Source organism: Panthera tigris, chromosome A3, assembly GCF_018350195.1.
Source record: "Panthera tigris isolate Pti1 chromosome A3, P.tigris_Pti1_mat1.1, whole genome shotgun sequence".
Taxonomy (NCBI): Eukaryota; Metazoa; Chordata; class Mammalia; order Carnivora; family Felidae; genus Panthera; species Panthera tigris.
The window spans coordinates 48,830,525-48,853,229 of NC_056662.1; the positions used below are offsets into that span (position 1 = coordinate 48,830,525).

Genomic DNA, 22,705 nt, shown 5'->3' on the forward strand with positions numbered 1-22,705 from the left:
AAACCATAGAGTGGTATGTGAGTTGGAGGTGGGGGTGTCACTGCTATTGATGGTAATGGTAGAGGTGGCATTATTTGTGCTGATGATAGTGGTGGTGTTAATGGTGGTGGCATGATGGTACTGATTGTGGGTGGTGGTGATGGTGATATTGGAGGGGTTATGGAATTAGTAAACTTTTTCTGTGAAAAGCCAGATAATAAATATTTCAGGCTTTACAAGCCATATGGCCTCTGCACAACTACTCAACTCTGCCTTTTTAGTGCAGAATAGCCATAGGCATATATGAATGAATGGATTTGGATGTGATTCAATAAAAATTGATTTATGGACACTGACATTTGAATATTTTATGGTTTTCATGTGTGTTGGAAAATACTTCTTTTCAGCCACTTGAAAATTTACAAAAATCATTCTTAGCTTTTGGGCAATACAAACAAGCTGGATTTGTCCTGTGGGCTAGTTTGCCAGTTCCTGGTGGTAGTATAGTGTTGAGAATGATGGTGATGGTGGTGGTAATGGTGGCCGTGATGACAGTGGTAGTCATAAAGGTTGTGAAGGTAGTAGTGAAGAAGGTGGTGAAGGTAGAGGTGGTGATGGTGGTGATGGAGATGATGGTAGTATTGATGATGGTGCTGAAGGTAGTGGTGATGGCAGTGGTATGCAGATTGTGGTGGTGGTGGTGGTGGTGGTGGTGGTGGTGGTGATGGGTGGTCATGAAGATGATGGTGGTGGTGGTGATGGTGGTAGTGGTAAAGTGGTAGCAGTGAAGGTACTGGTAGTGATTGTAGGATGAGGATGTTCCTAAAGTGGTGGAATTGGTAGAAGTGGGTATGTAGGTTCTGTTGGTGAAGAAGTCACTTCCCACATCTTTCTTAAAACTGAGATGGAGTTTCACAAAACTAAAGCAAGTTGGCAGAACTTTTATAGGCAGCAGTGGCCCTAATACACAGGTTTTTCTTATTTCCAGTACCACAGCATTTCCTCTGCACTTCTCTGACTGACCATTAATGAATAAGATTTAGAATTCCTGCGGATCCTTTCCCAGAGGTATGGTAACAAAGCCTTGCTCACCAGAAGTTTGGATTGGCTTTGTGCTCAGGAAGTCCCAGGTCACCAAGTGATAAGTTCGATGATGCAGCATTTTGCAATTGTAATGTTCCATTTAAATGTTAAATAACAATAACTGATCTGGTTCTGAATGCTTCATTAACTGTCTCCACTGCCAAATCACAGGCTTTTCTATGAGTTTCTGCCAAAGGCAAACTTTAATTGTTTTAATGAGGATTTGCAAGCAGCTCTTTTCTCTCAACACTTGGGCACTGGCGGAAACACATACATCATTTGCTTAGCAGGAGGGAAGTATTTCTGTTTACACAAAAGGCTTCTAACAGTGCTGGGGTTTAGGGAAGACCCAGCACCTGGTGCCCTAATGGTTTCCTTAATTGAGCTGTATGAGAAGGGATTAAAAGTGTTAGGAGCAATCCATGCCTGTCACACATCCCAAGCGTTCTGGCTAAACTAATCTGCTAATTAGTTAATTTTCCACATCAGTTGCATAGTTTGCTCTGTTCCGTTTTTACTTGGAGATGCTGCTCTAAAGGTTGTTTTATGTGTTAAATGTAACTGTTACTACACAAAATCCTTGGCATATAAAGGTTCTTAATCAGCCACAGAAGTACAGATATTAGATACTACTTTGTAAAACTCCTTCTACTCCACACTAAACATATCCTAAGCCCACAGTGCAGATGGTTCAATCTTCCTGTGGGAGGGGTGTGTGTGGGGGTGGGGTGGTGCAGGAGACAGAATCATTAAACATATAGAATTGTTCACAGACTCAGAAAAAAGAAAAATACGAGACAGAGTACTTCCGTTTGTCTCTATTTCTGTGTTGAGGCCTTTGTTTGGAAATCACTATACTTGCAACACTGGTTCCCAAAATTTATATTTGATTTTTTCTAGTTATTTCCTCAGAGTAAAGCATCTATTAAACATTAGAGACAATCCCAATTTCTCCACGGATAGGTCCATGTGTAATTCTGCTGTATTGATAGTACGTAATTCCTGGTGGAGCATGCTAGAATTCTTTTAAAAGGGTGTATGTTGTAGGGGCTAGAAGCAGAAAGAACATAAAATTGCTCAGATCCTGTTCTTAGTGAGGAAGAGGGAGGCTTTGGCTGAAGCATGGGCTGCCTTATTCTGACTTGAAACTCTGATATACCTAAGCATCTGCTGTGTTTGGGTATCTGAGTATTCCATTTCACAGGGAGGAGGCAGGCTCAGCCTGCAGTGTTTTCTCCATTAGCAGGTCACATGGCCTGCCTGTCAGTGGGACTTCTCTGGTCCAGCTAGTGTTTGAGAGACTCCATCTCTACTTACCAAACATCTATGGCACCTGTCACTATGTGTTCCCAGCCATACATGAAATGCCTTTTCCTGCAGAAGTGCAGACTGAAGGTTTTTGTTTTGTTTTGTTTTGTTCTTAAGACAATTTCATTCTCACTATATATTTGCCAGAAAAATAACTCACTATTTTATCAACCATTCAATAAGAGAGATGCAATAAGAGTTAGCCCAGTAGCACATAGGAGCTCAGTGGTAACAACCATACCCCAATGAAAGCAATAAATAAAATGCAGTATATCCCTAAAATGGATTATTATTCAGGCATAAAAGGAGTGAAGTGCTGATACATACAGCAACATTGAGAGCATTATGCTAAGTAGAAGAAGGCAGACACAAATACCACATATTCATGATTCCATTTATGTAAAATGTCCAGAACAATCAAATCCATAGAGACAGAAGGTAGATTAGTGGCTGCCAGGGGCCGGGGAAGGGAGGAATGGGGGAGGGGAGGGGCTGCCTAATGGATATGAAATGATGAAAATATTCTGGAATCAGATAACAGTGAGGCTTGCACAACTCTGTGAATATACTACAAGCCACAGAATTATGCACTTTAAAAGGTAGTGAATTTTACAGCCTGCAATATATCTGAATAATGCTATTATTTTTTAAATGAATGAAACTACTAATGAAAACAAAAAAGAGCAACAGAACCAGGATCTTCCTGAAATATTGCATACTCTTCAGATGTGAATGCTGATGATGCAGGCCCACAGTCTGACATGCTTCCCAGCTTCTCAGGTGATGCATCACTATGACTCCACCTGGACACAGATATACCTGGGTTCAAATCCTACCTATTCCTTTGCCTCACTGGAGTATCCTCTCTGTATGTATTTAGATCATTCACTGTTAGGATTTAGGATCTTGTAGAATTTGAAAGACACCACCAGAGACATGACCCCAGAATTGCTGAGGCCGCTGGGGGCTTTATTTTTCTTGGTGAAGAGTTGGTGAATCAGTCTTAACCTGTGCATTAGAGGCCAGAAAACCTGATCCCCAACTCATCGTGAGAGAATCCATCTTTTAGAGGGCAGGCTTATATTATCCTACCTGAGACTGCTCTATGGACCCACATTGCCAATTTATCAATTAGTAGTGAGGAATCACTCTCTTGGGGACCAAGGGCATGAAGCTTGTATGACCCCACACACCCTGTCCCTGGAATAAGGCAGCTTATGAATTTGCAAAGAGAATTAACAGTCTCATAGGCTTGTTTTTAATTTTTGTTTTAAAATGTGTTAATCCGGGGTGTCTGGGTGGCTCAGTTGATTAAGCATCCAACTCTTGATTTCTGCTGAGATCGTGATTTCATTCTTCATAGAATTGAGCCTCATGTTGGACTTGTACTAACAGCGTGGAGCCTGCTTGGATTCTCTCTCTCCCTCTCTCTCTGTCCCTGCCTTGCTTGTGTGCTCTCTCTCTCTCTCAAAAAAAAAAATGAATAAACTTAAAAAAATAAAATTAAAAAAATAAATAAATAGTATTTATCAATAAAATGTTCATCTAAGCCAGCATGTTCCCTTTGCTGTGGCTGGCCTAGGAGGGTTTCCATCTCTTTAGATGGCTTCTGTTTGGGTATGTTAAGGCAAATAGGTACCTCTTCTGTAAGTTCTGACAAGAGAACCGAGTTCAGTCATTCAATAATATCATAGTGTTGTGAGCTTGTAGACATATAAGCTGGTTTACTTGGTTCCCTTTTCTCTATAGAAATGGTGCTAGCACCTCACAGGCTTGTGGGATATTAGTCTGATGCCTTGGGTTCCTTCTCCAAGAAGCAGGTCCCAAGATAAAAATTCAAGAGCACCAGTAGCAGAGAAGGGAAACGAGATGGTTAGGGAAGGTGCCAACAATTGTCATGTTGCCCAGTAAGATAATCTCTGGGCAATTGAGGGGGCAGGCCTTCTGGGGCCTTAATAGAGTATGCAGAACACCTGCCTCAGACTGTCCCACTAAGGGACAAAGAGGCAGGGCATTCATCCATCAACTTCCCATCTCTCATTAATGGAAGCTGCACCAGGGGCCTTAACCCCTCTGACCTGGCCTGTGACAGCCAAGATAGCATGGTCAGTTCCTGGAATGGTGGGACTCAGGGCAGGGGTAGGAGCAGGGGCACCCATGGATTTAGCTCACCTGGTATCTGTGAACTCATCATCATCATCCCTCAACTTTTCCAAATCCATCCCTTACCCATTGTTTCCTACTTTGGTGACATCTCGTCCACCAGGGGCCTAGGTCAGAAGGAGGGGTGCTTCATCTGCACATTCTCCACTCCTCTGCCTCATTATACATATTCAAGAGAGCACCCAGGCCTATTGACTCTGCCTCCTACTTGCCTCCTGGACATCTCTCCATTCATGGGCCTTCTTGAAGTCTAGCCACCAGCACCTCAGTCAGGATTCCTGCCTCCAGCCTTCTCAGATACACATATGAAGGCTCCTCCTTTCCATCCTGCTGCTCCTCACTGGATGCTTGAGGTTGTTAGGACAGGCTCCAGTACTCCTGCCACCATTCCCACCCTCTTGTCTCTCCCAGACCTCTGCTCCATCCAGCTACACTGCCCTTTGTCCTGCTTGTTCCCTGCCTCAGAGCCCTAAAGCATTTGACAGCTAGAAACACTTTCCTCCCATCTTGACCCTGAAATCCTCCTCACCCTTTAGGTCTTATCTTTAATGATACCTCCACAGGAGGCTCTTTCCCAATCCCCTGGCCAGGTTATTGCACCCAGTTTCTTGTGTATTCACAAAAGGAAGGCTTCTCCTTGTCTAGAGTACTGGGTATACTTTAGTGCTTATTCAAAGACAGTTTTTCTCCTGTGCCCACAAAATGCCTGTCAGGTGGATGCATGGAAGTCCCTGGTACGTGCTTACCATGTGCTAGTGCTGGATACATGCCGTTTTCCTTCCTTTCTGGTTTTGGGGGAGGAAGTTCAAATTATTTTGAAACTTTTCAGGTGATGTTGCATTAGGGGCTGAGGCTACCTCTGCTCTGGAGATCTGGCTTTTGTCCCCCTGGAGCCTGATTCTCCAACCCCAGGGTGAATTTCAGTTGCACTGAGAGATCACTGTCACTTGGGGTGGGGAACATTTGCTGGTCCAGGTTAGAAAGCCTTCAGGATCCAGACTCATGCGGAAAAAGTGCTTCTATTATCTGTAGACATCATTCTCTTTAATTAAAATAATGATGGGATGGGAATAATTACCTGTTTGGGAGCAGGATCATAGTAGTTTGCTGATTTACCACTGGCTCATGTGCACAAACTTTCTAGATGAGAACAAAATGCTTGCTATTTGTGCCAAAGGAAGTACTGGGAAATTGCTTGATGAAAGTCCAACCCTCATCACCACATATATGGAAATATGCTGTCTCCCTATAGGATATAGAATTTCTGGCTGGAATAGCTTTTTCCTAAGTAAAAAGATTATTTGTGAATCAAAAAAAAAAAGTCATAGCATTCAATAACTGAATCTAACATAGGTGAGCTTTTAAATGACCCACCTCTCTAGGCTAATGGCTAAACAGGTAATTTCCCTTAATTGATAAAAAAAGAATGTTTTGTTTTCATCAGTGCAGCTCTTGTCACATGTATTTGAGGGTTCATTAGTAGCCTATAGTAGCAAAACATCATTAGCTATTCATCAAGCCCTTGTGGACTCGATGGATGATCCAGGACGCATCTTCTGAGTTGCAAGGATGGTAGAACTGGTTCCTGACCTGGAGGAACTTGCAAACCAGTTGAGACAAAGCCCTGTCCCACGTGAATCCCAAAGGGAGTATGGCAGGTGTTGTCACAGACGTCTGACCTAGACATTGCTCCGTGGGGGAGGTGATGTGTAGCAAAGACTGCTTCTGGAGTGAGCAGAAAGCCAGGGACAAGAGAGGAGGGACAGAAGAATGAGATAGACACAGTGGGCTCAGCACATGCAGACACCAGCTCAGAGCATAAATTTGTCTTCAGGAAAATGAGACATGGGGCATCAGGCCTTGTAGTCCAACCTGAAGTCTGCAGTGTGGACAGTGGGCCTACATGACCCTCTCCAGAGAGATATAATCATGAGCCCCAGTGTAATCCTGGCCCTCACACCAATGACCCTGGGGAGGGACTTGGTGAGCAACAGTATCTGTCCACTCAGAGAGCACCATTCATAGTTTTTCTACAAAAATGCAACAATGTGAATAATTTTGGAAGATTTTTCATAAACATTTCTATTTACCATGTCTTTTGAAAAATTAGAAATGGCAACGTGGAAACAATTCAGCATGGGCAGGGGCAGCAAGTGTCAGGGGCCAGCGGCTGCCCCCAAGCTGGACGGCGGTGCACCCTGACAGGTCTGGGGGCCAGGGGCAGTGACGTGGAGACCTTTGGTCTGACCACCAGCTGAAGAGGGCTCTCTGGGTGGCCTGAATCTGAGGGATGTGTCAGGTATAACAGAACTGGTGATTGTAGTAAAAGTTGAGAATGGCTTCTGAAGGGATGACCTGTATGAAGAGTGATTTTGAAATTTAGTTTGTTGTCAACAGAAGCACCAAGAATCAAACACCAACTCACACACACACACACACACACACACACACACACACAAAAGAGTGGGAGGACCAAGAACTCTATCCTGAGCCCTGCTCCCAACTTTTGTGCCCCCACCTTCCTCATTATTACCTGCTTTAGCTGTTTCTCTTCCTGGGTGGATTCTCTCTGGGAGGCTGTTCACAGCTCTTTTTCCATGAATTATTCAGAAATGGTTTTAGGTAAATCCTGTCTCTTGGACCTGAGGAGCAATAGATGTTGAGGCCAGCTGTTGTTGCCTTCATCTCCTCCCAGCTGAGCCCCACTCTGCCTCCAAACCAGTGAATGAGATGTACTTAGTACTCAGCTTGTGATCCTCAGAGACCCCTGAGCAAGTGAGGTTTCCAGCTGCCCTGTCTCTCAGGGCCCTAGGGGCCCCATCTCAGTGTTCCTGGGTCATGGGGGCTGTGCTCTGAGCACTGTGTCCCTAGCCCAGAGCTCTCCCCCTGCTTCTGGGAGTCAGTCTCAGGCCATCTCAGTGTTAGAAACCCCATCTGTCATCCACAATCCTACCTAAACACAGTCTTCTGAAAAGTGAAAAACTACCCACAGCTGGAAGAATGGTTGTACTTATGATGAGTAAGTGAGAGACAAACACCTGTGTTTGTCACCCTTACCTTCCAGACACCCCCACACAGACCCCCACAGTTAAATAGGAAGTACTTACTGTGAGGAGCACATGCTTTCTAGCAGGGTCTCTAAGTACCTGTGCTCCTCGGGAAGGCCTCCATCATCTGCTGTGACAGCAGCACAGGAACTGCTGGTTGAGAATCCTCTGGCCACTGATGTCACTACTCATGTGGCCTCTTTATGATCGGTTTGTCAGAAGATGGAATACACAAAACTCAGGAATCATAGTGCTCTCATGGCTCGTGCCACCCTAAAGGTTCCTGCAGGGCTTTGGTCCCTCCCCACTGCGCTGAGGGTGGCTGAACGTGCACAGAGTGCTCTGTGCATCAGAGCCAGGCCCCCAGGGTTGGCAGTGTTTTCTCCTCCACCCACACCCCATGCTGTCCGCAGACCCAGCTGCCTCTGAAATTGTCATATTCCACTCAAAGGCCTTTCTTCCACAATGCCCATTGGTTGTCAAAGTTTTTCTGTACATTAGCATTCAAGATCCTTGTAATAAAGCCTCTGCCCCCTTTAACTTATCTCCTGGCCTTACTCTGCTAGAATTGCCCCAACACCACCCGTACATGTCCCTGCCACTTTGCCTGGTCTCATGCACTTCCCTCTACCTAGAACATCTTTCTTATATCTTCACCTGTTGATTTAAAGAAAACAAAACAAAACAAAACTTTTTATTATAGAAAATTTCAAACCCAGATGAAAGTGGAGAGAAGTAGACAATGGACCCCATGTACACACCAACCAACTTCACTGATTATCAGCCCATGGCCAACCTGTTTTCTCTGTACTCCACCCACTCCTCCTCCCAAAACAGATGGTTTTTAAACAAATCCCAGCCATCACATCCTTTATTAAATCTGTAAATATTTCAGTATGAATCTCTAGAAGTTGGTAGCTCTTTTTTTTAGGTAGCTCTTTTTAATCCTCATCATATACCTTCAAAAATTAAAAATACCTAAAAAAATTTACAAGAACTCCTTAGTGTCATCAACTACCTAGCTAATGTTCTCATTTCTCCAAAGTCTCAACATATGTTTGTGAATATATGCATAAATGTAGAGATGTTGTATATAAATTAGTGTATGAATGTTTCTGTGTATACATATACATGTACATACATATGTACATATAAAAACATGTCAGTTCATTTGTTTGATTAGATCCAAATAAGATTAATATATTCAACTAGTTGCTATATCTTCTGAGTCTCTTTAGTACATAGAATCTTTCTTTATTCATTGCATGTGTGTGCTCTCTCACTCTCTCTCTCTCTGTTTCTTAATTCTTAAATTTTCTGGTCATTCTTCCTGTAGATTGTCCACATTCTGGATTTTACTGATTGCATACAGCTATGATGTCATTTGGCATGTTCCCCTAACCTCTGAATTTCCTATAATTGGTAGTTAGGTACAGAGATTTGATGAAAATAAGGCTATGTTTTGTTTCATTTTGCTTTGTTTTGGCAAGAAGACTTTTGTGGGTGTTGACCCAAAATGAACAAAGCTTTTAAAACATTTTAAAGAGAAAGGAAAAGAGATTTATTTGAGTCCAAGTGAGGACAGCTGTCAGGGATATACAATCTTCATAAAGAAGAGAGTGATCTGGGGAAAGAATGGTTGGTGCAGGATTATACATGTTTTTTACATAAAGAGTTACAAATCATCATGGCAAAGGACATTCCAGAAAATTATAGACTTTATCTTATGTGTTTAGTATGTGTAAGGCTGTAGAACTCTAATCTTATGGGAACTAGGGAGGATATGTGTGTGTGTGTGTGTGTGTGTGTGTGTGTGTGTGTGTGTGTGTGTTTTATATTTATGCTTGGAATACTCCTTTTGGTTATTTATTTATTTTACTTTTTTGTAACAAAGCAGATGTACAATGTGTTCTGGAGGCAGAAATAGAGCACATGCTTTGAGGTTTTGCCAAGTCATTTTGCCCTTGGTAAATGTTAAATTATAGCTTCCCTGGGAGCCCAGGAGCAGGGCTCACAAACATTAAAAGTTGGAAATTTCCTTTATCATGGGTGATGGCATGCATTTCCAACAGAAAGCATGTAATGTCCCATTGTCCTTATTTTTGTCCTGCTCACAGCCATCAATAGCTACTAGCCCTTATGTAACATCTGCTGGTCATTTTGATTGTAGCTTATATTCATTTAGATTCCACAGGAAGATCTTGTGTGAACATTTCTGTGGTTCTTTGTTAGCTTACCTACAACCTTTAAACCTGGAGGTCAGTTTGGCTAGATATAAAATCCTTGATACACGTTTTAGTATATTGAGTATCCAGTACTTCACTCCACTGGCTTCTGTTATTAAGCATTTTTGTTGACAAGTCTAATGATAATCTGGTTTTCTTATCTTTTTTAGTGGCTCAGGCTGTTCTGTTTTTTTAATTTCTGGATAACCAAAGGTGTTTTTATATTTGTTTTCCTTTAAAGTTTAGTAGATTTACTATAATTTATATTGGAGTTGGTCATTCTGGGTCAGTTTTCCCAGGTACTTAGTGTACCCTTTCAACATTAATTACAGGAAAATTTTCTTAAATCATAGTTTTATAGTATTTGCTTTTATCCATTATTTTCTACTCTAAGGTCTCCCTTTATATACATACGGTGCTTTCCTTATTCTATATTTGTTACTTTCTTTCAAAATGTTTTCAGTACTTCAAATGCATACAGTGTAATGCAGGTCTTTTGTGTTACAGTTTGATCAGCTCTGGAAAATGCATATGTCTGTGTAACCTCTGCTCCCCCAAGATGCAGTGTGTGTGCATCACCTGGGGATGTCCCCATGCCCTGTCCATGCAGAGCTTTTCCCACCCTGAGCCAGACAACCTTGCCTTTTCTTCTGTAATACAAAACTGCTCTTGAATTTTATATAAACTATTCATGCTTTTTAAATTTAACACATTTTTTTATTTTCCATATTCTCTTTCCTTTAAGGTGTGACCCACTGTGCTTATTCACTCATGTCTCCCTTCTGCTTTAGCCTTGATTTCTGAAATTACTTTATTTCTAATTTTTCCAAGTTCTGTTCACATCTCTTTCTATTCACAAATTACATTGCTTCTGATTTGTTCGCCAGTTCTGATATATGTTGTTCTCTCATAATTTATATCATTTTCTCAATTGCCTTTAGCTCATTTTGAAATATCAGATTCTGGTTTCACATGACCATGAGTTTCTGGTATGTTTATTGTCCAACTGCTATTACAGTGACTTATGTAATTGCTTTCCTTCTCATTGATTTGACCTTTAATATTAGAAATGCATCTTTTTATTTCCAGCAAGCACCTAACATAGTGTCTTACAATAATAAACCATTGATAAATATATATTTTATTGAAATTAAACCTAGCATATTATGATCAACGTGAGATTTTTCACCACCTTTTGGAAAAGCTGTGTCTAATCCCATGAAACCCAAGACTCATGGGCCAAGAGGTACAAATCATGGAGCTGAAAAGCACCTACCTTAAAGTTTCTCTTGCTTAACTGCTTAATTAATAATTCCACTCTCATAAGCAACTTGCCCAAGGTTATGTAAACATTTAGTAGCAAAGCTGGAGCTAATCCCTTTTTTCCTGGTTCTTAGTATAGTGCTTTTTATATCATGACTTACTCAAAGTAAGGAAAACCTGTTTCTATATGATACGAAGTTTTTATGGATGTTGCATAACTACTTTCTGTTTGTCTTTTCTTCTTCCCAATTGTTGTTTTCTTATCTGCCTGATATTCATTAAACTTGTGGGTAGGAGGATTCTTTGAGCAGTGGTACAGAGAGTAAGAACCAGGGAAGAATGAATAACTGGGGATTATAGGCAGAGACATGGGGGCCCCTCCCCCTTTCATCTGCCAGCAGCTGTAAAAGCAGCAGGTGTAGCATGACTGACATGATGCCCTTCCTGTAGCTTTCTCTGCTAGACTCACAGAAACAACTTCCAAGACTTCACCCAGAGAACAAAATTGGGAGCTTGGCCATTAATGCAGTCCAAAAAGAGTTTTATCAATAGGAGGCAGCATCTGAGACATAGCAAAGTCTGTTTAAGCAAAGGATCAAGTGAGAGGCAACCACTGGTTCTGAATATCATGAACTGAGAAAGAAACACAAAATAAGCAAAATATTATTTGTTATACAATATAACCAATTATAGTATATATATATATATATATATATATGTGTGTGTGTGTGTGTGTGTGTATACACACACACATATATATATGTGTGTATATATACACACACACACATATACATATATGTGTGTGTGTGTGTGTGTGTATATATATATGTATATGTGTGTGTGTGTATATATATATATATATACGTATATATGTGTATATATATATATATATATATATACGTATATATGTGTATATATATGTATGTGTTGTAAGGATAGCATTTTCTATCCTTAAATGTAGCAGCATTTTCTTTCTGTTTTATTTCTGAGGTGCTAAACTCTGGCTGGGGGAAAGCTGTTATCAGATAGGAGGTGGTAGAAGTAACAGAGGAAATAAACTGTTAGGAATTATGATGTGAAATACAATATTGACAGATGCTGCAGTAACAAAAGTAAAATTCCACTAATTTTGGCCTCTTTTATTCAAATTTAATAATAACTTATGATGCCCAAAGTTGAAAAAATCTACTTCAGGGAAAAAAACAAAACTTCTTGGGGCACCTGGCTGGCTCAGTGGGTAGAGCATGTGACTCTTGATCTCAAGGTTGTAAATTCAAGCCCCATGTTAGGTGTAGAGATTACTTAAAAATAAAATGTTGAGGAGAAGTCAAGATGGCAGAACAGCATGGAAGTTTTTTGTGTGTCTCACATCCATGAAATACAGCCAGACCAACAATAAACCATCCTACACACCTAGAAAACTTATCGGAGGATTAACACAACAATCTGCACAACCTGAACCACAGAATCTAGCAGAAAGAGAAAAAATTCATTTTTATTTTCAATTTTTATTAAAAATGTTTTTCTTTAATTTTTTTACTCTACTTTTTACTTTTGTGTAATTTTTTCAAATTCTATCTTACTTCCATCATTCTATTTTAGTTTACTTCAGTGTATTCACTTTTTCAAATTTTCAAACGATTTCCTTGTTTTCTTTTTTCTTTTTCTTTTTTCTCTTTTTTGTTTCTTTTCTTTTTCTTGAATACAGAAAGTGAAAAACTTTATTTTTATTTTAAATTTCTATTAAAAATATTGTTCTTTAATTTTTTTACTATATTTTTTGCTTTTATGTAAATTTTTTTCAAATTCTATTTTACTTCCATCATTTTATTTTAGTCTACTACAGTGTATTCACTTTTTAAATTTGCAAATGATTTCTTTTTTTTCTCTTTTTTCCCTTTTTTGTTTCTTTTTGTTGAATACAGAAAGAGAAAAAAAATCATTTTTATTACAAATATTTTTCTTTAATTTTTTTCCTACTATATTCTTTACCTTTGTGTAAGATTTTTCAAATTCTATTTTACCCACATCATGTCATTGTAGTCTACTTCAGTGTATTCATTTTTTTCAAATTCTCAAACGATTTCCTTTTTTTCTCCCCCTTTTTTTTCTCTAATCTGTCAAACGACTTTCAACACCCAGACGAAAACACACCCAGGATCTAGCATCATTTATTAGATTTGTGTGTGTGTGTGTGTGCTTTTTTAAATTTTTAATTTTAATTTATTAACTTTAATTTTTCTACCTCAAAAATTCCTTTTCTCCCTTCAAAATGACAAAACAAGGGAATTCACCCCAAAAGAAAGAGCACAAAGAAACAACAGCCAGGGATTTAACCAACACAGATACAAGCAAGATGTCTGAGCCAGAATTTAGAATCATGATAATAAGAATACTAGCTGGAGTCAAGAATAGACTAGAATCCCTTTCAACAGAGATAAAAGAGGTAAAAAATAGAATGAAATTAAAAATGCTATAACTGAGCTGCAATCACGGATGGATGCAGTGGCAGCAAGGATGGATGAGGCAAAACAGAGAATCAGTGATATAGAGGACAAACTTATAGAGAATAATGAAGCAGAAAAAAAGAGGGGGATTAAGGCAAAAGAGCACTATTTAAGAATTAGAGAAATCAGTGACTCATTAAAAAGGAACAACATCAGAATAATAGGGATACCTGAAGAGGAAGAGAGAGAAATAAGGTTAGAAGGGTTATGTGAGCAAATCATAGGGAAAACTTTCCTAACCTGGGGAAAGGCACAGACATCAAAATCCAGGAAGCACAGGGAACCCCCATTAGATTAAAAAAAAAAAAACAACAACCATCAACAAGGCATATCATAGTCAAATTAACAAAATACTCAGACAAGGAGAGAATCATGAAAGCAGCACGGGGGAAATAAAGCCCCTTACCTACAAGGGGAGACAGATCAGGTTTGCAGCAGACCTATCCACAGAAACTTGGCAGGCCAGAAAGGAGTGGCAGGATATATTCAGTGTGCTGAACCAGAAAAATATGCAGCCAAGAATTCTTTATCCAGCAAGGCTGTCATTCAAAATAGAAGGAGATATAAAAAGTTTCCCAGAAAAACAAAAATTAAAGGAATTTGTGACCACTAAACCAGCCCGGCAAAAAAATTTAAGGGGGACTCTTGGGAGAAAAATGGGAGATATATATATATATATATATATATATATATATATATATCAACAAAGATTAGGAAGGATCATAATGGCAATAAATTCATATTTTTCAGTACTCACTCTAAAGGTCAATGGACTCAATGCTCCAATCAGAAGACATAGGGTAACAGAATGGATAAGAAAACAAGATCCATCTATATGCTATTTACAAGAGACCCACTTTAGACCTAAAGACACCTTCAGATTAAAAATAAGGGCATGGAGAACCATCTATCATGCTAATGGTCAACAAAAGAAAGCCGGAGTAGCCATACTTATATCAGACAATCTAGACTTCAAAATAAAGACTGGATCAAGAGATTCAGAAGGGCATTATATCATAATCAAGGGATATATCCACCAAGAAGACCTAACAATTGTAAACATTTATGCGCCAAATGTGGGAACACCCAAATATATAAATCAATTAATCACAAACATAAAGAAACTCATTGATAGTAATACCATAATAGTAGGAGACTTCAACACCGCACTAACAATGATGGACAGAGCATCTAATCAAAAAATCAACAAGGAAACAATGGCTTTGAATGACACACTGGACCAGATGGATTTAACAGATATATTCAGAACATTTCATCCTAAAACAGCAGAATATACATTCTTCTCCAGTGCACATGGAACATTCTCCAGAATAAAACATATACTGGGACACAAATAAGCCCTAAGTAAGTACAAAAAGATCGAGATCATACCGTGCATATTTTCAGACCACAACGCTATGAAACTCAAAATCAACCACAAGAAAACATTTTGAAAGGTAATAAATACTTGGAGATTGAAGAACATCATACTAAAGAATGAATGGACTAAGCAAGAAGTTAAAAAGGGAATTAAAAAGTATATGGAAGCCAATGAAAATGATAACACCACAACCCAAAACCTCTAGGATGCAGCAAAGGCGGTCATAAGAGGACAGTATATAGCAATCCAGGCCTGCCTAAAGAAGGAAAGATCTCAGATACACAACCTGATCTTACGCCTTAAGGAGCCTGAAAAATAACAAATAAAATCCGAAACCAGCAGAAGACAGGAAATAATAAAGATTAGAACATAAATTAATGCTATCAAAACAACAACAACAACAACAACAAAAACAGTGGAACAGATTAATGAAACCAGAAGCTGGTTCTTTGAAAGAATTGACAAAATTGATAAACCACTAGCCAGTTTGATCAAAAAGAAAAAGGAAAGGACCCAAATAAATAAAATCAAGAATGAAAGAGGAGAGATCACAACGAACACAGCTGAAATAAAACAATAATAAGAGAATATTATGAACAATTATATGCCAATAAAATAGGCAAACTGGAAGAAATGGAAAAATTCCTAGAAACATATACACTACCAAAACAGAAACAGGAAGAAATAGAAAATTTGAACAGACCCATAACCAGTAAGGAAATCGAACTAGTAATCAAAAATCTGCCAAAAAACAAGAGTCCAGGGCCAGATGGTTTTCCAGGGGAATTCTACCAAGCATTTAAGGAAGAGTTAACACCTATTCTCTTGAAACTCTTCCAAAAAATAGAAATGAAAGGAAAACTTCCAAACTCTTTCTATGTAGCCAGCATTATCTTGATTCGAAAACCAGACAAAGACCCACTACAAAGGAGAACTATAGACCAATTTCCTTGATGAACATTGATGCAAAAATCCTCAACAAGGTATTAGCCAACCAGATCCAACAATACATTAAAAAATTATTCACCACAACCAAGTGGGATTTATACCTGGGATGCAGGACTGGTTCAATATCCACAAAACAATTAACGTGATTCCTCACATCAATAAAAGAAAGGACAAGAACCATATGATCCTCTCAATAGATGCAGAAAAAGCATTTGACAAAATACAGCATCCTTTCTTGATAAAAACGCTCAAGAAAGTAGGGATGGAAGGAGCATACCTTGAGATCATAAAAGTCATATATGAATGCCCCAATGTTAATATCATCCTCAATGGGGAAAAACTGAGAGCTTTCCCCCTAAGGTCAGGAATAAGACAGGGGTGTCCACTATCGCCACTGTTATTCAACGTAGTATTGGAAGTCTTAGCCTCTGCAATCAGACAACACAAAGAAATAAAAGGCATCCAAATCAGCCAGGAGGAGGTCAAACTTTCACTCTTCACAGATGACATGATACTCTATATGGAAACCCAAAAGATTCCACCAAAACAAACTGCTAGAATTGATTCATTAATTCAGCAAAGTTGCCATATATAAAATCAATGCACAGAAATCGGTTGCGTTCCTATACACCAACGATGAAGTGACAGAAAGAGAATTCAAGGAATTGATCCCATTTACAGTTGCACAAAAAAGCATAAAATACCTAGGAATAAATCTAACCAAAGAGGTGAAAAATTTGTACGCTGAAAACTATAGAAACCTTATGAAAGAAATTGAAGAAGACAAAAAAAAAAAAATGGAAGAAAGATTCCATGCTCCTGGATAGGAAGAACAAATATTGTTAAAATGTAGATACTTTCCAAGGCAATCTACATATTGAATGCAATCCCTATCAAAATAACTCCAGCATTCTTCACAGAGCTAGAACAAATAATCCTAAAATTTGTATTGAATCAGAAAAGACCTTGAATAGCCAAAACGATCTTGAAAAAGAAAACCAAAGCAGGAGGCATCACAATTCCAGACATCAAGTTATACTACAAAGCTTTAATCACTAAGACAGTATTGGTACTGGCACAAGAACAGACACTCAAATCAATGGACAGACTAGAGAACCCAGAAATGGACCCACAAACGTATGGCCAACTAATCTTTGATAAAGCAGGAAAGAATATCCAATGGAATAAAGACAGTCTCTTCAGCAAGTGGTGCTGGGAAAACTGGACAGCGACATGCAGAAGAATGAACCTGGACCACTTTCTTACACCATACACAAAAATAAACTCAAAATGGATGAAAGACATCAATGGAAGACAGGAAGCCATCAAAATCCTTGAGGAGAAAGCAGGCAAAAATCTCTTTGATCTTGGCCACAGCAACTTCTTACTCAACACGTCTCCAGTGGCAAGGGAAACAAAAGCAAAAATGAACTACTGGGACCTCATCAAAATAAAAATCTTCTGCACAGCGAAGGAAATAATCAGCAAAAGTAAAAGGCAACCGACAGAATGGGAGAAGATATTTGCAAATGACTTATCAGATAAAGGGTTAGTATCCAAAATCTATCAAGAACTTATCAAACTCAACACCCAAAACCAAATAATCCAGTGAAGAAATGGGCAAAAGACATGAATAGACTCTTCTCCAAAGAAGACATCCAGATGGCCAACTGACACATGAAAAAATGTTCAACATCACTCGTCATCAGGGAACTACAAACCAAAACCACAATGAGATACCACCTTACCCCTGTCAGAATGAGTAACATTAACAACTCAGGCAACAACAGATGTTGGTGAGGATGCAGAGAAAGAGGATCTCTTTTGCATTGTTGGTGGGAATGCAAGCTGGTGTAGCCACTCTGGAAAACAGTATGGAGGTTCCTCAAAAAACTAAAAATAGAACTATCCTATGACCCAGCAATTACATTACTAGGCATTTATCCAAGGGATACAGGTGTGCTGTTTCGAAGGGACCCATGCACCCCCATATTTATAGCAGCACTATCAACAATAGCGAAAGTATGGAAAGCGCCCAAATGTCCATCGATGGATGAATGGATAAAGAAGATGTGGTATATATATACAATGGAGTATTACTCAGCAATCAAAAAGAATGAAATCTTGCCATTTGCAACTGTGTGGATGGAACTGGAGGGGATTATGCTAAGTGAAATTAGTCAGTAAGAAAGACAAATATCATCTGGCTTCACTCGTATGAGGACTTTAAGAGTCAAAACAGATGAACGTAAGGGAAGGGAAACAAAAATAATATAAAAACAGGGGGGAGCAAAACAGAAGAGACTCATAAATATGGAGAACAAACTGAGGGTTATGGAAAGGGTGTTGGGAGGGGGGGTGGGCTAAATGGGTAAGGGGCACTAAGGAATTTACTCCTGAAATCATTGTTGCACTAAATGCTAACCAATTTGGATGTAAATTTAAAAAAATAAAAAATAAAACAAGTTAATAAAAAAAAGAAACTGTGAAAAAGAAAAAAGAAAAAACAATCTGCCCATAAATGAACCCATTCAATTCAAACCCATGTTGTCAAGGATCAACAGTAGTTTTCAATACAAACATAGGAGTGTGGAAGACAAGCCAAACTAGCTGCCATTTGCACTTGCCATAAATGTAAGATTCCCATGAAAAGCTGGTTCATTGTAGGTTAGGGACACTTTGAATTCCAAGTGTTGAAATAAAGTAGACCTCTAAGCTCTAGCTCCATACACATAAAAGAAAAGAAAAGAAAAGAAAAGAAAACAAAACAAAACAAAACAAAACCCTTAAGAATATTTGATATATTAATTTGAATACTTTTTTAAAAGATAGTATATAATCCATTGTATAGTCAAGCCAACTGTGCAACTAGCCAAAACTTGCACTATATACGATAGAACAGCACCCCTCTGTTTTATGTGCAAAATAATCACTTGGCATGGTGTTAAAATGCAGATTATGATTCAGTAGTTCAAGGTGTACTGAAGATTCCACCTTCTAACAAACTTCCAGGTGGTGCTCATGTTTCCAGTTCTCAGCTAAGCATTATAGGTGTCAAACTGTGGACAGCACCTCAGAGACCTAAGCTGTGCATGCCTCAAGATGCTGTAATATCAGATTCACATTTGGGACTTGTGCAGCTCAAGGTGAGTTGCCTTTTATAAGGGCAAGGGCTGGAGGAAGATATTGACATTAGCAGTTTTGATGTTTGCAGAAGAGGATGTAACAGCACCCATAACAGAAATTGTAGCACAGTGTCTGAGAACACACCAGAAAAGGGGAGATCCTTCGTCTGGGCAAGAGTCTGTGACTCCATTGAAGAGATGGGGTTTGAACACATGCAACCACATGTCTTTTGTAAGATACTTAATACATATTTGAGAAGAAGGAGCTCAGTTTGAGAAGTGAACTATACTTCAAGAAGGTTATCCTAAGCTTGGTGGTACATCTGGCCTTCACAAACCATACAAGGGGCCCAATTCTGAGATCAACCCAGTGACTTCTCTGTAGAAGAAGAAGATTAGAGAAGCTGAGGGTTTGGACCACAAGTACCTCAATGAGCATATTATGCTGCCTTGGAAGAAGAACAGTCCCAAAGATGATGCTTATATATTGTGCCTCACATGTTGCAGGTACTCAAAAGATCTTGTCCAAATAGTTTCATGGTTTCAGTCTTAAGATGGTAAATGCCAGAGCTAAATCAGCAGAAGTGGCAGTGAGTTTTTTGACCTGTCTTAAATCTGACACAGTGTCACATATATAATACCCACCATCTGTCTGTGCTTATGCTGTAGTTTCACTAGTCATTTGTCAACTCTACTAAAATGTTATTTTCTACTTAGTCACAAAGGTATCCTCCCTATTTCTCGGTTGGTCTAAAATTTTGAATTCTTGTAGCTACCACCAAATAAAGCAGTTATAATATGAGAAAATTATGAAATCTCATAGAAAGCCACAGCTCTCAAAGTCCCAACACTCAAAGTGTTTTCATACATAATAGCTATTAACTTGCAAATAGGAAATGCCTGAGGAAATTTATTCTTTTTGTTGTTAGGAAAAACCTTAAGCGTTCATAAAATCTTGAGAAAAGGTGCAAGTGTTCTTAAATCATTATTATTATTTTTTTTACTTCTAGGAAAATTGCTCAAATACTTCTAAATTATTCTATTTAAAATTTTAAAATGTTTGTTTAATTTTTTATTTAACTGTAGTTGACATACCACATAGTTTCAGGTATATAACATAGTGATTCAATAAATCTATACATTTTTCAGGGCTCACCATGATGAGTGTAATCACCATCTGTCACCATATGTTACTACAATATTGACTATATTCTCTATGCTGTACTTTTCATCCCTGTGACTTATTTATTTTATAACTGGAAGTTTGTACCTCCTAATCCCCTTCACTTGTTTTGCCCATCTCCCCATCCTTCTTCCCCTCGGCAATACTCTCTGTATTTAGGAGTCTGTTGGGTTTTTGAGTGTGTCTGTTCTCTTGTTGTGTTTTTTTAGATCCCACATAGAAGTAAAATAATATAGTATTTGTCTTTACCTGACTTGTTTCACTTAGCATAATACCTTCTAGGTCCATCCATGTTGTCATAAATGGCAAGATCTCATTCTTTTTTATGGCTGAATAATATTCCATTATATACATATAATATATGTATATATACACATATATTCACCACATCTTCTTATCTATTCATCTATTCATCTATAAATGGACACTTGGATCGTCTCCATATCTTGGCTATTCTAATTAATGCTTCAATAAACATAGGGGTGTATATACCATTTCAAATTAGCATTTTCATTTTTGTGGGGTAAATACCCAGTAGTGGAATTACTGGATCATATGGTATTTTTATTTTTAACTCTTTGAGGAACCTACATACTGTTTTCCACAGTGGCTGCAGCAGTTTACATTCCCACTCCAGTGCACAAGTGTTCCTTTTTCTCCACATCTTCACCAACACTTTATTTCTAGTCTTTTTTATACTAGTTATTCTGACTGGTGTGAGGTTATATGTCATCGTGGCTTTGATTTACATCTTCCTGATGATAAGTTATGTCCAGTATCTTTTCATACGTCTCTTGGCCATCTGTATGTCTTCTTTGGAAAAATGTCTATTTAGGTCCTCTGCCCATTTTTAAATCAGATTGTCTTTTGTTTTGTTTTATTCTTTGGCGTGAGTTGTATAAGTTCTTTGGATATTAACTTCTTATCAGATATATCATTTGTAAATATCGTCATCCATTCCATAGGTTGCCTTTTTGTTTGTTGATGGCTTCCTTTGCTGTTCAAGGATATTCATTATCTCCAAAACCTTAATCTTTGGTATCTTTCTTTCTTTTCCTCCTCCTCCTTCCTCTCCCTTTTTTTTTAAATATTCAAAACCCTAGAAAGGAACATGATCTAGCTAGAAACAATTTAGAAGCCTTCTTAATTGTATCCCAAATATGTAGATGTTTCTCTAAGTTGAGGGCTATTAAGGCAGGGGAATTTCTAGTTCAATTCCTGGGCCCATGTTGGAAGACCAGTAGGCATTTCTCATACATACATTAGAATGTACTTGAATATACATGTGAGTGTTTCCTCAGTTGGGGAATTTTGTCCATACATGGTACTAATAATGTGGGTTTTCCTGTCATTTATCTTCTAAATCTGTGTGGGACATTATTTTAAACCCTTTCTTTCTTGAGCATGTGTTTTCTGCTCGAATAAATAGCCATGGACCTGGGAAAAGTCAATCCCCATTACAGATTTACAGCCTTACTTTCCCTCTGGCCTGGCCCAATGCTAATGTGATTGGATTTACCCAAGGATTTCAAGCTGTCTGCCAGCAATCACAGGTTTCTCTAGAGCTACAGTGGTTCCAATTCCTGCAGTCTCCTTTATTTGGAAGCAAAGTCTTTATAGAGATGTGAGTAATCAATATCTGGCTTTCTCTGACTGGCTGCTCAGATAGAGCCTTTTTAAAATTGGTAGAATAGGTAGGACTAGAATATCATCTGACTCCCCAGTTTCTGTGCATATTGGCTGACTAGTACACGCTGAAACAGCGACGGTCCGGGTAATTAGCTTTTTGTCAGGTGTGATTTTCTTGTCTCATCTCTGTTTCCTCTGCCTTCAGGAGAAATGGGTCCCATGAGGCAAGTGTGACCCTGGAGTGCAGCCTGCCAGCCTTACACCCAGTTGAGGAGGGAGAGCACCATGGATGGCATAATTGAACAGAAGAGTGTGCTGGTGCACAGTAAAATCAGTGATGCTGGCAAGAGGAATGGCTTAATTAACACCAGAAACTTCATGGCTGAGAGCAGAGATGGCCTGGTGTCTGTTTACCCAGCACCACAGTACCAGAGCTGCCGGGTGGTGGGCAGTGCAGCACCAGCCACCCTGGACAGCAGCAGGAGTGAGCCAGTACAGCAGCTGCTGGATCCCAACACCCTTCCGCAGTCTGTGGAGTCCCATTTCCGTCCCAACATCATCCTCTACTCGGAGGGTGTGCTGCGCTCCTGGGGGGATGGCGTGGCTGCCGACTGTTGTGAGACCACCTTCATTGAGGACCGGTCGCCCACCAAAGAGAGCCTGGAGTACCCTGATGGGAAGTTCATTGACCTCTCGCCTGACGACATCAAAATCCACACACTGTCCTACGACGTGGAGGAGGAGGAGGAATTCCAGGAGCTGGAGGTCAGAGGATGTGTTTATCATAAGCCTTTGGGGATGGGGCATGGGGATTGGGTGGGGACCCATGAGCGCCTAGCAAAAGTTAGGGAATGAAACTTGTGT

At 39.2% G+C, this 22,705-nt stretch overlaps 1 protein-coding gene across 1 annotated transcript in view; it reads left to right on the forward strand.

Moving 5' to 3' along the window:
* The first annotated feature begins 1,012 nt into the window (after positions 1-1,012).
* Positions 1,013-22,705, forward strand: part of SYNDIG1 (synapse differentiation inducing 1) — a 121,694-nt gene continuing 100,001 nt past the window's right edge. The window contains exons 1-2 of the mRNA XM_007096579.2: positions 1,013-1,047; positions 22,047-22,606. Of these exons, the coding sequence (XP_007096641.1) occupies positions 22,127-22,606 (480 nt within the window). The 5' untranslated portion in view covers positions 1,013-1,047; positions 22,047-22,126. The remainder of the gene's footprint in view (positions 1,048-22,046; positions 22,607-22,705) is intronic.